At 43.5% G+C, this 17,565-nt stretch overlaps 1 protein-coding gene across 1 annotated transcript in view; it reads left to right on the top strand.

The window, feature by feature from the left end:
- The window catches only part of LOC139748094 (chymotrypsin BII-like), a 24,909-nt gene extending 10,095 nt beyond the window's left edge, over window positions 1-14,814 (top strand). Inside the window, exons 2-5 of the mRNA XM_071660704.1 lie at window positions 10,891-11,057; window positions 13,424-13,510; window positions 13,662-13,798; window positions 13,911-14,814. Coding sequence (XP_071516805.1) covers window positions 10,891-11,057; window positions 13,424-13,510; window positions 13,662-13,798; window positions 13,911-14,066 — 547 coding nt within the window. The 3' untranslated portion in view covers window positions 14,067-14,814. The remainder of the gene's footprint in view (window positions 1-10,890; window positions 11,058-13,423; window positions 13,511-13,661; window positions 13,799-13,910) is intronic.
- The last annotated feature ends 2,751 nt before the right edge of the window (window positions 14,815-17,565 follow it).

Consider the following 17,565-nt stretch of genomic DNA (forward strand, 5'->3'; position numbering starts at 1 on the left):
TATATATATATATATATATATATATATATATATATATATATATATTCTTTTTTTTTTTTATACTTTGTCGCTGTCTCCCGCGTTTGCGAGGTAGCGCAAGGAAACAGACGAAAGAAATGGCCCAACCCCCCCCCCCCATACACATGTATATACATACGTCCACACACGCAAATATACATACCTACACAGCTTTCCATGGTTTACCCCAGACGCTTCACATGCCCTGCTTCAATCCACTGACAGCACGTCAACCCCGGTATACCACATCGCTCCAATTCACTCTATTCCTTGCCCTCCTTTCACCCTCCTGCATGTTCAGGCCCCGATCACACAAATTCTTTTTCACTCCATCTTTCCACCTCCAATTTGGTCTCCCTCTTCTCCTTGTTCCCTCCACCTCCGACACATATATCCTCTTGGTCAATCTTTCCTCACTCATCCTCTCCATGTGCCCAAACCACTTCAAAACACCCTCTTCTGCTCTCTCAACCACGCTCTTTTTATTTCCACACATCTCTCTTACCCTTATGTTACTCACTCGATCAAACCACCTCACACCACACATTGTCCTCAAACATCTCATTTCCAGCACATCCATCCTCCTGCGCACCACTCTATCCATAGCCCACGCCTCGCAACCATACAACATTGTTGGAACCACTATTCCTTCAAACATACCCATTTTTGCTTTCCGAGATAATGTTCTCGACTTCCACACATTCTTCAAGGCTCCCAGGATTTTCGCCCCCTCCCCCACCCTATGATCCACTTCCGCTTCCATGGTTCCATCCGCTGCCAGATCCACTCACAGATATCTAAAACACTTCACTTCCTCCAGTTTTTCTCCGTTCAAACTCACCTCCCAATTGACTTGACCCTCAACCCTACTGTACCTAATAACCTTGCTCTTATTCACATTTACTCTTAACTTTCTTCTTCCACACACTTTTCCAAACTCAGTCACCAGCTTCTGCAGTTTCTCACATGAATCAGCCACCAGCCCTGTATCATCAGCGAACAACAACTGACTCACTTCCCAAGCTCTCTCATCCCCAACAGACTTCATACTTGCCCCTCTTTCCAAAACTCTTGCATTCACCTCCCTAACAACCCCATCCATAAACAAATTAAACAACCATGGAGACATCACACACCCCTACCGCAAACCTACATTCACTGAGAACCAATCACTTTCCTCTCTTCCTACACGTACACATGCCTTACATCCTCGAAAAAACTTTTCACTGCTTCTAACAACTTTCCTCCCACACCATATATTCTTAATACCTTCCACAGAGCATCTCTATCAACTCTATCGTATGCCTTCTCCAGATCCATAAATGCTACATACAAATCCATTTGCTTTTCTAAGTATTTCTCACATACATTCTTCAAAGCAAACACCTGATCCACACATCCTCTACCACTTCTGAAACCACACTGCTCTTCCCCAATCTGATGCTCTGTACATGCCTTCACCCTCTCAGTCAATACTCTCCCATATAATTTACCAGGAATACTCAACAAACTTATACCTCTGTAATTTGAGCACTCACTCTTATCCCCTTTGCCTTTGTACAATGGCACTATGCACGCATTCCGCCAATCCTCAGGCACTTCACCATGAGTCATACATACATTAAATAACCTTACCAACCAGTCAACAATACAGTCACCCCCTTTTTTAATAAATTCCACTGCAATACCATCCAAACCTGTTGCCTTGCCGGCTTTCATCTTCCGCAAAGCTTTCACTACCTCTTCTCTGTTTACCAAATCATTTTCCCTAACCCTCTCACTTTGCACACCACCTCGACCAAAACACCCTATATCTGCCACTCTATCATCAAACACATTCAACAAACCTTCAAAATACTCACTCCATCTCCTTCTCACATCACCACTACTTGTTATCACCTCCCCACTTGCGCCCTTCACTGAAGTTCCCATTTGCTCCCTTGTCTTACGCACTTTATTTACCTCCTTCCAGAACATCTTTTTATTATCTCTAAAATTTAATGATACTCTCTCACCCCAACTCTCATTTGCCCTTTTTTCACCTCTTGCACCTTTCTCTTGACCTGTCTCTTTCTTTTATACATCTCCCACTCAATTGCATTTTTTCCCTGCAAAAATCGTCCAAATGCCTCTCTCTTCTCTTTCACTAATACTCTTACTTCTTCATCCCACCACTTACTACCCTTTCTAATCAACCCACCTCCCACTCTTCTCATGCCACAAGCATCTTTTGCGCAATCCATCACTGATTCCCTAATTACATCCCATTCCTCCCCCACTCCCCTTACTTCCATTGTTCTCACCTTTTTCCATTCTGTACTCAGTCTCTCCTGGTACTTCCTCACACAGGTCTCCTTCTCAAGCTCACTTACTCTCACCACCCTCTTCACCCCAACATTCACTCTTCTTTTCTGAAAACCCATACAAATCTTCACAAGCCTCCACAAGATAATGATCAGACATCCCTCCAGTTGCACCTCTCAGCACATTAACATCCAAAAGTCTCTCTTTCGCACGCCTGTCAGTTAACACGTAATCCAATAACGCTCTCTGGCCATCTCTCCTACTTACATAAGTATACTTATGTATATCTCGCTTTTTAAACCAGGTATTCCCAATCATCAGTCCTTTTTCAGCACATAAATCTACAAGCTCTTCACCATTTCCATTTACAACACTGAACACCCCATGTATACCAATTATTCCCTCAACTGCCACATTACTCACCTTTGCATTCAAATCACCCATCACTATGACCCGGTCTCGTGCATCAAAACCACTAACACACTCATTCAGCTGCTCCCAAAACACTTGCCTCTCTTGATCTTTCTTCTCATGCCCAGGTGCATATGCACCAATAATCACCCACCTCTCTCCATCAACTTTCAGTTTTACCCATATTAATCGAGAATTTACTTTCTTACACTCTATCACATACTCCCACAACTCCTGTTTCAGGAGTATTGCTACTCCTTCCCTTGCTCTTGTCCTCTCACTAACCCCTGACTTTACTCCCCAGACATTCCCAAACTACTCTTCCCCTTTACCCTTGAGCTTCGTTTCACTCAGAGCCAAAACATCCAGGTTCCTTTCCTCAAACATACTACCTATCTCTCCTTTTTTCACAACTTGGTTACATCCACACACATTTAGGCACCCCACTCTGAGCCTTCGAGGAGGATGAGCACTCCCCGCGCGACTCCTTCTTCTGTTTCCCATTTTAGAAAGTTAATACAAGGAGGGGAGGATTTCTGGCCCCCCGCTCCCGTCCCCTCTAGTCGCTTTCTACGACACGCGAGGAATACGTGGGAAGTATTCTTTCACCCCTATCCCCAGGGATAATATACATATATATATACATATACACATACACACACATACACATACATACGCACATATACACACACACACACATACATATATATGCATATGAGATATGTAAGAAACAATTTAGAAAACTGAAACTTCTAGCTTGAAATGAATGAAAAAAAAGAATGTCACATAATGGTTCAACCTCTGGCTATGAAAAAAAGGAAATGTATAATTTATTTATACAAACGTCAATAGCAGTTCTCATCAATTTATATATATATATATATAAGTATATATATATATATATATATATATATATATATATATATATATATATATATATATATATAAGTAATGTAAGTAAGTAATGTGAGGGTAAGAGGATGTGTGGAAATAAAAAGAGCGTGGTTGAGAGAGCAGAAGAAGGTGTTTTGAAATGGTTTAGGCACATGGAGAGAATGAGTGAGGAAAGATTGACCAAGAGGATATATGTGTCGGAGGTGGAGGGAACGAGGAGAATTGGGAGGCCAAATTGGAGGTGGAAAGATGGAGTGAAAAAGATTTTGTGTGATCGGGGCCTGAACATGCAGGAGGGTGAAAGGAGGGCAAGGAATAGAGTGAATTGGATCGATGTGGTATACCGGGATTGACGTGCTGTCAGTGGATTGAATCAGGGCATGTGAAGCGTCTGGGGTGAACCCTGGAGAGTTGTGTGGGGCCTGGATGTGGAAAGGGAGCTGTGGTTTCGGGCACTATTGCATGACAGCTAGAGACTGAGTGTGAACGAATGGGGCCTTTGTTGTCTTTTCCTAGTGCTACCTCGCACACATGAGGGGGGAGGGGGATGGTATTCCATGTGTGGCGAGGTGGCTGTGGGAATGAATAATGGCAGACAGTGTGAATTGTGTGCATGGATATATATGTATGTGTCTGTGTGTGTATATATATGTGTACATTGAGATGTATAGGTATGTATATTTGCGTGTGTGGACGTGTATGTATATAGATTGTGTACGGGGTGGGTTGGGCCATTTCTTTCGTCTGTTTCCTTGCGCTACCTCGCAAACGCGGGAGACAGCGACAAAGAAATATATATATATATATATATATATATATATATATATATATATATATATATATATATATATATATATATATATATATATATATAATACCTGTGGAAGGTATTAAGAATATATGGTGTGGGAGGCAAGTTGTTAGAAGCACTGAAAAGTTTTTATCGAGGATGTAAGGCATGTGTCCGTGTAGGAAGAGAGGAAAGTGATTGGTTCTCAGTGAATGTAGGCTTGCGGCAGGGGTGTGTGATGTCTCCATGGTTGTTTAATTTGCTTATGGATGGGGTTGTTAGGGAGGTGAGTGCGAGAGATTTGGAAAGAGCGGCAATTATACAGTCTGTTGTGGATGAGAGAGCTTAGGAAGTGAGTCAGTTGTTGTTCGCTGATGATACAGCTCTGGTGGCTGTTTCATGTGAGAAACTGGAGAAGCTGGTGACTGAGTTTGGTAAAGTGTGTGAAAGAAGAAAGTTAAGAGTAAATGTGAATAAGAGCAAGGTTATTAGGTACAGTAGGGTTGAGGGTCAAGTAAATTGGGAGGTGAGTTTGAATGGAGAAAAACTGGAGGAAGTGAAGTGTTTTAGATACCTGGGAGTGGATCTGCCAGCGGATGGAACCATGGAAGCGGAAGTGAATCATAGGGTGGGGGAGGGGGCGAAAATTCTGGGAGCCTTGAAGAATGTATCGAAGTCGAGAACATTATCTCGGAAAGCAAAAATGGGTATGTTTGAAGGAATGAATAGTGGTTCCAACAATGTTGTGTGGTTGCAAGGCGTGGGCAATGGATAGAGTTGTGCGCAGGAGGGTGGATGTGCTGGAAATGAGATGTTTGAGGACAATATGTGGCGTGAGGTGGTTTGATCGAGTAAGTAATGTAAGGGTAAGAGAGATGTGTGGTAATAAAAGAGTGTGGTTGAGAGAGCAGAAGAGGGTGGTTTGAAATGTTTTGGTCACATGGAGAGAATGAGTGAGAAAAGATTGACCAACAGGATATATGTGTCAGAGGTGGAGGGAACGAGGAGAAGTGGAAGACCAAATTGGAGGTGGAAAGATGGAGTGAAAAAGATTTTGAGTGATCCGGGCCTGAACATGCAGGAGGGTGAAAGGCGTGCAAGGAATAGAGCGAATTGGAACGATGTGGTATACCGGGGTCGGCGTGCTGTCAATGGATTGAACCAGGGCATGTGAAGCGTCTGGGGTAAACCATGAAAATTTCTGTGGAGCCTGAATGTGGAAAGGGAGCTGTGGTTTCGGTGCATTATTACATGACAGCTAGAGGCTGAGTGTGAGCGAATGGGGCTTTTGTTGTCTTTTCCTATCGCTACCTCGCACACATGAGGGGGGAGGGGGTTGTTATTCCATATGTGGCGGGGTGTCGATGGGAATAAATAAAGGCAGACAGTATGAATTATGTACATGTGTGCATATGTATATGTCTATGTGTGTATATATATGTGTACATTGAGATGTATAGGTATGTATATTTGCGTGTGTGGACGTGTATGTATATACATGTGTATGTGGGTGGGTTGGGCCATTCTTTCGTCTGTTTCCTTGCGCTACCTCGCTAACGCGGGAGACAGTGACAAAGCAAAAAAAAAAAATTAAAAAAATGAATACATATATATATATATATATATATATATATATATATATATATATATGTGTGTGTGTGTGTGTGTGTGAATAAGAGCAAGGTTATTAGGTACAGTAGGGTTGAGGGTCAAGTCAATTAGGAGGTGAGTTTGAATGGAGAAAAACTGGAGGAAGTGAAGTGTTTTAGATATCTGGGAGTGGATCTGGCAGCGGATGGAACCATGGAAGCGGAAGTGGATCATAGGGTGGGGGAGGGGGCGAAAATTCTGGGAGCCTTGAAGAATGTGTGGAAGTTGAGAACATTATCTCGGAAAGCAAAAATGGGTATGTTTGAAGGAATAGTGGTTCCAACAATGTTGTATGGTTGCGAGGCGTGGACTATGGATAGAGTTGTGCGCAGGAGGATGGATGTGCTGGAAATGAGATGTTTGAGGACAATGTGTGGTGTGAGGTGGTTTGATCGAGTAAGTAACGTAAGGGTAAGAGTGATGTGTGGAAATAAAAAGAGCGTGGTTGAGAGAGCAGAAGAGGGTGTTTTGAAATGGTTTGGGCACATGGAGAGAATGAGTGAGGAAAGATTGACCAAGAGGATATATGTGTCGGAGGTGGAGGGAACGAGGAGAAGAGGGAGACCAAATTGGAGGTGGAAAGATGGAGTGAAAAAGATTTTGTGTGATCGGGGCCTGAACATGCAGGAGGGTGAAAGGAGGGCAAGGAATAGAGTGAATTGGATCGATGTGGTATACCGGGGTTGACGTGCTGTCAGTGGATTGAATCAAGGCATGTGAAGCGTCTGGGGTAAACCATGGAAAGCTGTGTAGGTATGTATATTTGCGTGTGTGGACGTATGTATATACATGTGTATGGGGGTGGGTTGGGCCATTTCTTTCGTCTGTTTCCTTGCGCTACCTCGCAAACGCGGGAGACAGCGAAAAAAAAAAATATATATATATATATATATATATATATATATTTCTTTTTTGCTTTGTCGCTGTCTCCCGCGTTTGCAAGGTAGCGCAAGGAAACAGACGAAAGAAATGGCCCAACCCACCCCCATACACATGTATATACATACACGTCCACACACGCAATATACATACCCATATATCTCAATGTACACATATATATACACACACAGACATGTACATATATACACATGCACCCACTTCACACTGTCTGCCTTTATTCATTTCCATCGCCACCTCGCCACACATGGAATAACATCCCCCTCCCCCCTCATGTGTGCGAGGTAGCACTAGGAGAAGACAACAAAGGCCCCATTCGTTCACACTCAGTCTCTAGCTGTCATGTAATAATGCCCGAAACCACAGCTCCCTTTCCACATCCAGGCCCCACACAACTCTCCAGGGTTCACCCCAGACGCTTCACATGCCCTGATTCAATCCATTGACAGCACGTCGACCCCGGTATACCACATCGATCCAATTTACTCTATTCCTTGCCCGCCTTTCACCCTCCTGCATGTTAAGGCCCCGATCACTCAAAATCTTTTTCACTCCATCTTTCCACCTCCAATTTGGTCTCCCACTTCTCCTCGTTCCCTCCACCTCCGACACATATCCTCTTGGTCAATATATATATATATATATATATATATATATATATATATATATATATATATATATATATATATATTTTTCATACTATTCGCCATTTCCCGCATTAGCGAGGTAGCGTTAAGAACAGAGGACTGGGCCTTTGAGGGAATAACCTCACCTGGCTCCCTTCTCTGTTCCTTCTTTTGGAAAATTAAAAAAAAAATGAGAGGGGAGGATTTCCAGCCCCCCGCTCCCTTCCCTTTTAGTCGCCTTCTACAACAGGCAGGGAATACGTGGGAAGTATTCTTTCTCCCCTATATATATATATATAAACTGGAGGAAGTGAAGTGTTTTAGATATCTGGGAGTGGATCTGTCAGCGGATGGAACCATGGAAGCGGAAGTGGATCATAGGGTGGGGGAGGGGGCGAAAATTTTGGGAGCCTTGAAAAATGTGTGGAAGTCGAGAACATTATCTCGGAAAGCAAAAATGGGTATGTTTGAGGGAATAGTGGTTCCAACAATGCTGTATGGTTGCGAGGCGTGGGCTATGGATAGAGATGTGCGCAGGAGGATGGATGTGCTGGAAATGAGATGTTTGAGGACAATGTGTGGTGTAAGGTGGTTTGAGCGAGTAAGTAACGTAAGGGTAAGAGAGATGTGTGGAAATAAAAAGAGCGTGGTTGAGAGAGCAGAAGAGGGTGTTTTGAAGTGGTTTGGGCACATGGAGAGAATGAGTGAGGAGAGATTGACCAAGAGGATATATGTGTCGGAGGTGGAGGGAACGAGGAGAAGAGGGAGACCAAATTGGAGGTGGAAAGATGGAGTGAAAAAGATTTTGTGTGATCGGGGCCTGAACATGCAGGAGGGTGAAAGGAGGGCAAGAATAGAGTGAATTGGAGTCATGTGGTATACAGGGTTTGACGTGCTGTCAGTGGATTGAAGCAAGGCATGTGAAGCGTCTGGGGTAAACCGTGGAAAGCTGTGTAGGTATGTATATTTTGCGTGTGTGGACGTATGTATATACATGTGTATGGGGGGGGTTGGGCCATTTCTTTCGTCTGTTTCCTTGCGCTACCTCGCAAACGCGGGAGACAGCGACAAAGTATAATAATAAAAAAAAAAAATATATATATATATATATATATATATATATATATATATATATATATATATATATATATATATATATATATATATATATATATATATATATATATATATATATTTTATATATACATATATATATTTTTTTTTTTTTCTTTTTTTCCAAAAGAAGGAACAGAGAAGAGGTCCAGGTGAGGATATTCCCTCAAAGGCCCAGTCCTCTGTTCTTAACGCTACCTCGCTATCGCGGGAAATAGCGAATAGTATAAAAAAAAAAAGAAAAAAAAAAAAGATATATATATATATATATATATATATATATATATATATATATATATATATATATATATATATATATATATATATATATATATAGGGATAGGGGAGAAAGAATACTTCTCGCGCATTCCTCACGTGTTGTAGAAGGCGACTAAAGGGGACGGGAGCGGTGGGCTAGAAACCCTCCCCTCCTTGTATTTTAACTTTCTAAAAGTGGAAACAGTAGAAGGAGTCACGCGGAGAATGCTCATCCTCCTTGAAGGCTCAGAATGGGGTGTCTAAATGTGTGTGGATGTAACCAAGATGAGAAAAAAGGAGAAATAGATGTATGTTTGAGGAAAGAAACATGGATGTTTTGGCTCTCAGTGAAACGAAGTTCAAGGGTAAAGGGGAAGAGTAGTTTGGGAATGTTTTGGGAGTAAAGTCAGGGGTTGGTGAGAGGACAAGAGCAAGGGAAGGAGTAGCACTACTCCTGGAACAGGGGTGGTGGGAGTATGTGATAGAGTGTAAGAAAGTAAACTCTAGACTAATATGGGTAAAACTGAAGGTGGATGGAGAGACATGAGTGATTATTGGTGCATATGCACCTGGGCATGAGAGGAAAGATCATAGGAGGCAAGTGTTTTGGGAGCAACAGAGTGAGTGTGTTAGTAGTTTTGATGCACGAGACCGGGTTATAGTGATGGGTGATTTGAATGCAAAGGTGCGTAATATTGCAGTTGAGGGAATACTTGGTGTACATGGGGTGTTCAGTGTTTTAAATGGAAAAGGTGAAGAGCTTGTAGATTTGTCCTCTGAAAAAGGACTGGTGAATGGGGACACCTGGTTTAAAAAGAAAGATATAAGTAAGTATACGTATGTAAGTAGGAGAGGTGGCCAGAGAGCGTTATTGGATTACGTGTTAATTGATAGGCGCGCGAAAGAGACTTTTGGATGTTAATGTGCTAAGAGGTGCAACTGGAGAGATGTCTGATCATTATCTTGTGAAGGCGAAGGTGAAGTTTTGTAGAGGTTTTCAGAAAAGAATAGAGAATGCTGGGGCGAAGAGAGTGGTTAGAGTAAGTGAGTTTGGGAAGGAGACATGTGTGAGGAAGTACCAGAAGAGACTGAGTATAGAATGGAAAAAGGTGAGAACAAAGGAGGTAAGGGGAGTGCGGGAGGAATGGGATGTTTTTAGGGAATCAGTGATGGCTTGCGCAAAAGATGCGTGTGGCATGAGAAGCGCGGGAGGTGGGCAGATTAGAAAGGGTAGTGAGTGGTGGGATGAAGAAGTAAGATTATTGGTGAAAGAGAAAAGAGAGGCATTTGGACGATTTTTGCAGGGAAGTAATGCAAGTGACTGGGAGATGTATGAGAGAAAGAGGCAGGAGGTCAAGAGAAAAGTGCAAGAGGTGAAAATGAGGGCAAATGAGAGTTGGGGTGAGAGAGTATCATTAAATTTTAGGGAGAATAAAAAGATGCTTTGGAAGGGTCTCAAGCAGGTGGAATCTGTATTCATCCATGACGGTGAATCAAGACTTGATTCCAATGAGACGATATATTTTTTCTTCAACAGTAAGGTTAACATTTGGAATGATCTATCGGTAATTCAAAGCACCAACCTCGATCATTTTCAGGAGGTACTTGTTAAATACTTCTCTCCAACTTAACGATTGATATAAATTGACCCTTGATAGTTAATGATAGTTACGTATAAAGTTTATAGTCATCGGTCGTTGATTAAACATGCTTCCTTTTTTTTCCTCTTACCACACGGTCTTTGTCTCTAATTTCTTCCACTATGATAAAAAGTCATAATAAGCCAGTGGTCTGTTGCTGCTTATGCAGCATATGTATACCTGTGTATCATGTGGCTTTTAACGGGCAGAAACAGTGAAGCTAAGGAAGTGTGTATTCGAATGTCATCTTGAAACATGCCAAGTTATCAACCTGTTGTATACGTTTCAGCGCAAGGTCGGTCGAGGATGTGATGGGCGCCCATAACATAAGGATAAACGAAGACACGCAAGTCTCAATGACCTCCACCAACTTCTTCACCCACGAGAACTGGAACTCCTTCTTGCTGACCAATGACATTGCCCTCATCAAGTTGCCCAACACTGTCACCTTCAATGGTAAGACTATGGTAAAGGGAACAATACGTTATTAAGGTCCTTCTCATCATCCTATGTCCTCATACGCTGACGACACAACACTGCATTCATCCACATAATTCAAATCTGCTCCTTCTCTCACTCGATCTGCATCTTATCTCAATACAGCTTCCTCTGTAAACACAGAGTTGGACAGAATATCTCAGTGGCGTACACAAAATCTTGTATAGTTTAATGCCTCCAAGACCTAGTTTCTAACCATCTCTCCATCGGAAACTCCTCACAACTCTCGTCTCTCCTTTCACTGTTCTGTAATTCCACCTCTTGACTCAATGAACATATTTGGTATTACTGTAACATCCACTATTTCTTGAAAACCCTACATTACAGGAATAGCTAAGTCTGCCTCTAAGAAACTGGGTGTCCAGTTTAGATGTCGCAACTTTTCTGAACAGTCGCTTCGTTTACACAAGGGATTGATCCATCCTCGTATAGAGTACTGCTCTTACATCTGGGGTGGTTGTAGCTCTGTATCCTTACTTGAAAGAGTTGAGTCGAAAGCTGTCTGATTTACAAACTCTCCCAGGCTAACTTCCAAACCTGACCCCCTTCTTGCCTTGCGCCGCAATGTTGGTTCACTTTCCCTCTTCTATAGGTATTAATTCGGTTTTTGCTCGAGATCTGGCTGCTTCTGTGCTCACACCACTAGCGAGACCACGCAATACTCAGCAAGCTGCTGCATCAAATGATTTTTGTGGGGCCATCGGGAACTCAAGGTTGAGCCGTTTCGATACCTGCTTCTTTCCCTACAAGTTGAACCTTTACAAATCCCTGTCATTTCATGTCTTTCCCGATAACTATGACCTGGCACATTTCAAAATACAGGTTTCCCTTCCTTCAAAATTCGTAAATACTTTCCCTTGTCTTTTCTTTTTCCGTTTCATAATTCTATAAAATTTCAGTTAAGGCCCGGCCTTGATATGGACTTAGTCCGTGCCTGGAGCCTGGAGCAGTGTGGTTTCAGAAATGGTAGAGGATGTGTGGATCAGGTGTTTGCTTTGAAGAATGTATGCGGGGGAAATACTTAGAAAAACAGATGGATTTATATGTAGCATTTATGGATCTGGAGAAGACATATGATAGAGTTGATAGAGATGCTCTGTGGAAGGTTTTACGATTATATGGTGTAGGAGGTAAGTTGCTATAAGCAGTAGAAAACTTTTACCAAGGATGTAAGGTAACTGTACGAGTAGGAAGAGAGGAGAGTGATTGGTTCCTAGTGAATGTCGGTCTGTGGCAGGGGTGTGTGATGTCCCATTGGTTGTTTACTTTGTTTATGGATGAGATGGTTAAGGAGGCAAAAGCAAGAGTTTTGGAGAGAGGGGCGAGTATGCAGTCTGTTGTGGATGAGAGGGCCTGGGGAGTGAGTCAGTTATTGTTCGCCGATGATACAGCTCTGGTGGCTGATCCGTGTGAGAAACTGCAGAAGTTGGTGACTGAGTTTGGAAAAGTGTGTGAAAGAAGAAAGGTAAGAGTAAATGTGAATAAGAGTTAAGGTTATTAACAATATCATGGCGGGTAGTATGAACTACAACCTAAATACAAAATAACGATACAGTAACACAGAAAAATGTACAGAGGCGGAAGCATAGAACAATCTTATTATACAAAGTAGGTATATAGACAGTTCATCACTAAACACACTAAGTTAGGCAAAGCGAAACTTTTACTGTCCGGTTGTGGAGTTGAGGTCAGGTTGGGCTCGTCTGATTCTAGCTGGCCTTCGCCACCCATGACCGGGTGGGTCAGCGATACTTTCATCCTATCCTGAAATGGTAGACTCGCTAGCTTGTAGGATCAGTGACGTGTTCCTACTGTTCTGAAATAGTGTTAGGTCTACGTCCTCTTGACGGGCCATCAAAGAGCTGTATGGCGGTGTTCATGTTTGTCTGGATGTTGATGACACGGGCTTTCTCTCTAATGTGAATGGCTTCTGGTATCTGCCGTCTCCATGATCACTACAACTAGTAGTGATTTTGGTGGTTTTCACCATCATCTCCCTCGTTAGTCTTGTTCCATGCTTTTGCTCATGATGTTGTTTGATTCCATCTTCTTGTAAGTGGAGCGAGAGGCGGTGGCTCAGGGTGGAGGTCGTATATCCAATGTCGTTTATGTGGCGGGGTTGACAGTCCCCAATATGGCATCGGTACTCATATACCACACTGGGGACGATTCAAACTTCCAGAGCGACCAACTACATTGTGGTTCATGACGGGCGAACATGTTTTCGGATTACAGTCGTGTATCATCAGACTGACATCCTTGCAGTTTCTGACCACACATAAGGCTCACATTACTCTGTTTATACATGTTATTTTCTCTGACAGAGAACATCCAGGCCGTTCAGCTGCCAGCTTCCGACGTCTCTGTTGGCACCGTAGTGACCCCCACTGGCTGGGGCCGCCCCTCGGACAGTGAGTACAAGAGCTGACGTCCTGAGTTGTTTTACTGATGATATTGATATATGAGGTCCTTGTGAGGAGGTGGGTCTTGGTAGTGGATCACAAGCATCATCGTGTGTGCCCATAGCCTGACTACACCACCTGGTCTCCCTTCCTCTGACAGATGCTGGCGGCACCTCCGACGTCCTGCGTCAGGTGGATGTGCCCGTGATGAGCAACACTGATTGTGATGCTATTTATGGCATTGTTGGTTCTGGTGTCGTCTGCATCGACAGCACTGGCGGCAAGGGAACCTGCAACGTAAGATAACTTATGTTTGGTCCACAGATAATTACATTACATACACTATATTGTTGTGGGCAATTATCTATTTGGTATGAGAACACTTGAGGAAATCTATACATTCTTCAAGGGAGACTCTGGCGGCCCATTGAATCTCAGTGGCAGGACCTACGGCATCACCTCCTTCGGGTCTTCTGCTGGGTGTGAGGCTGGATACCCTGACGCCTTCACTCGTGTTCATCACTACCTGGACTGGATCGAGTCCAAGACTGGTGTTACTCCGTGAATGACCTCAGGGAGTGACCTGGGAGGCGAGTGTGGTGGCCAGAATGATGCAAAGTAAACAACATCTTTCTTACTCTTGGATGAAGAATCTTAATTGGCTCACACTTCTGTACCTCCAGGATCATGTCATGCGTCTGGGTGTACTGGCTCACACTGCTGTACCTCCAGGATCATGTCATGCGTCTGGGTGTACTGGCTCACACTCCTGTACCTCCAGGATCATGTCATGCGTCTGGGTGTACTGGCTCACACTGCTGTACCTCCAGGATCATGTCATGCGTCTGGGTGTACTGGCTCACACTCCTGTACCTCCAGGATCATGTCATGCGTCTGGGTGTACTGGCTCACACTCCTGTACCTCCAGGATCATGTCATGCGTCTGGGTGTACTGGCTCACACTCCTGTACCTCCAGGATCATGTCATGCGTCTGGGTGTACTGGCTCACACTACTGTACCTCCAGGATCATGTCATGCGTCTGGGTGTACTGGCTCACACTCCTGTACCTCCAGGATCATGTCATGCGTCTGGGTGTACTGGTTCACACTCCTGTACCTCCAGGATCATGTCATGCGTCTGGGTGTACTGGCTCACACTGCTGTACCTCCAGGATCATGTCATGCGTCTGGGTGTACTGGCTCACACTCCTGTACCTCCAGGATCATGTCATGCGTCTGGGTGTACTGGCTCACACTACTGTACCTCCAGGATCATGTCATGCGTCTGGGTGTACTGGCTCACACTACTGTACCTCCAGGATCATGTCATGCGTCTGGGTGTAAAGATTCAGTTTCGCAAATAAAGTGTCTAATAAGTGCTCTTTTGGTTGATTTTGTCTCCTTTACGTACGTGGATTTACTTTGCAGTAGTTTTCATTGATATAAGATAAATGCTGCACAGTATGTAAATAAAAGAATTAGTCTTTGTTTATATTCCCACACACACACACACACACACACACACACACACACACACACACACACACACACACACACGTGGTGGAGTGGTTTTCGTAACTCACCATGAACCTGCACGGGTCAGCCTGGGGTCGGACCAGCTTTGTTCCAGTAGTTATGTTTACATCACAACTCTCAATACAGCTGCTGGAAGCTGCACCTAAACGGCATATGGAGTGAGGTCACACGACGTCTCTTACACGACAGCAACTGATGGACGACACGAAATGTCTCAAGTATTGCAGCAATACATCCTAAGACATCTGGTTCCTCCGACCATGAAGGAGCACTGAAAGCCTTACGTTGCTGATCTGGTGCGCAAGATCCAATGACCCAAACATACAGGCCACAGTCTCCTCTCGCCCTAATGCAGTTCACTGTTGTCTCCAGCACTTGAGTTTTCCTCTCCCTGTCTCTATCACATTCATTGTTTACAAGATTTCGTAAAATTCTTTTGGCTATAAATGCGCTGAGAGAAGTAGCAGATGTGTTGTCTGACCACTATCTTGTCGACACGAGGGTGAAAGTGTGTAAAGGTTTTCGAGGAAGAGGAAACAATGTCGAGGAGAAGAGAATGTTGAGAGAAAATGAGCTTGAGAAAGAGACTTGTGTGAATAAATACCAGGAGACATTAAAAGTAGAATGGGAAAAGATAAAAGTAAACGAAGCGACATGAGTGAGAGAGGAATGGGAACTATTTAGGGAAGCAGTGATGGCATATGCAAGAGATGCATGTGGCATGAGAAAGGTTGGAGTTGGCCAGATTAGAAAGAGTAGTAAGTGGTGGGATGAAGAAGTAAAGTCGCTAGTGAAAGAGAAAAGAGAGGCGTTTGGGCGGTACATATGGGAAAGAAGTGCAAATGATTAGGAGATGTACAAGAGGAAGCAGCAGGAGATTAAGAGTGGGGGTGAACGAGCACCAGTAGATTCTAGGGAGAATAAGGTGTTTTGAAAGAAAGTAAATAATAGGCAGAAGACAAGAGAACACATGAGATCATCGGTAAAAGGGGCAAAGTGGGAAGAGATAACGGGTAGTGATGATGTAAGGAGATTGCGCAAGTACTTTGAATAATTGTTGAATGTGTTTGGTGATAAAGTGGCACATGTAAGGTATTTGTGTTGGGGTGGTATGCGAAGTGAGAGAGTCATAGGAGGGAGTTTAGTGAGGAGAGGAGAGGTGGTGAAAGCCTTGCGAAAAATGAAATGTGGCAAGGCGGCTGGAGTGGATAGTATTGCTTTTGTATTTACTAAGAAAGGGGGACTGTATTGTCATTGGATGATAAGTATTTCCAGTCTATGTATGGATCATGGTGAGGTGTCTCGGGATTGGCGGAATGTTTTACAGTGCCAGTGTATAAAGGCAAGGGGGATAAAGGTGAGTGTTCAAATTAATGAAGTATAAGTTTGTTGAATATTCCTGGTAAGTTGTACGAGAGGGTATTGATTGAAGGGGTGAAATAATGTACAAAGCATCAGATTAAGGAGGATCAGTGTGGTTTCGAAAATGGTAGAGGACATGTGGATCAGGTGTTTGCTTTGAAGAATGTATGTGAGAAATACTTAGAAAATCAGATAGATTTGTATGTGGTATTTATGGATCTGGAGAAGGCATATGATAGGGTGGATAGAGATACTTTGTGGGAGGTCTTAAGAGTATATGGTGAGGGAGGTAAGTTGCTAGAAGCAGTGAGACGTTTTTATCAAGGATGTAAGGCATGCGTACGAATAGGAAGAGAGGAGTGTGAATGGTACCCGGCGAAGGTCTACTGTTTAATTTGTGTATGGATGGGTTAGTGAGGGAGGTGGATGCGACAGTTGGAGAGAGGGGCGAGTATGCACTCTGTTAGGGATGAGAGGACCTGAGAAGTGAGTCAGTTGTTGTTCGCCAATGATACAGCTCTGGTGGCAGATTCGAGCGTGAGACCACAGAAGTTGGTGACTAAGTTTGGAACAGTGCGTGGAAGTAAAAATCTGAGAGTAAATGTGAATGAAAAGGATGGGTTATTGGGTTTGGCAGAGTTGAGGAACAGGCTAGTTGGGATGTGAATTTCAGTGAAGAGAGATTTGACGAAGTGAGGTGTTTCATATATCAGGAAGCGAACATGGCCAGGATCGAACCCGGGATCCCTACGTAGCAGGGGGGAGCACTACTGCTAGGCTATGATCACCCCTTTAAGAGGTCTGGATGTTAATGACAGATGCTTAAGAAAACACCTGTCATCAACATCCAGATAAAAAGGACCGCCGCCATACAGCTCTTTGATGACCCACCAATAGAATGCAGACCTAATGTAGTTTAGGAAGCTACAGTAATATCAAATAGGTTTACTGAGTCAACAGGTGTATTTACAAAACTGATAAAGGAAATAATTTGCTCTAAGTTATTGAGACGAGTACGTGAGGGCTTCAATCCCTCCACCATCCGTATGAGAGGCATTCAACCATTCCCTATGGTGAACGTTGAAATCCCCGAGGTAGAGGATCCCGGCTTGCGGGTGAGAGGATGTCACAGTCTTATGGCGGGAGTTTAGATAGTCCAAGAAAG

This window comes from Panulirus ornatus, chromosome 72, assembly GCF_036320965.1.
Source record: "Panulirus ornatus isolate Po-2019 chromosome 72, ASM3632096v1, whole genome shotgun sequence".
Lineage (NCBI taxonomy): Eukaryota > Metazoa > Arthropoda > Malacostraca > Decapoda > Palinuridae > Panulirus > Panulirus ornatus.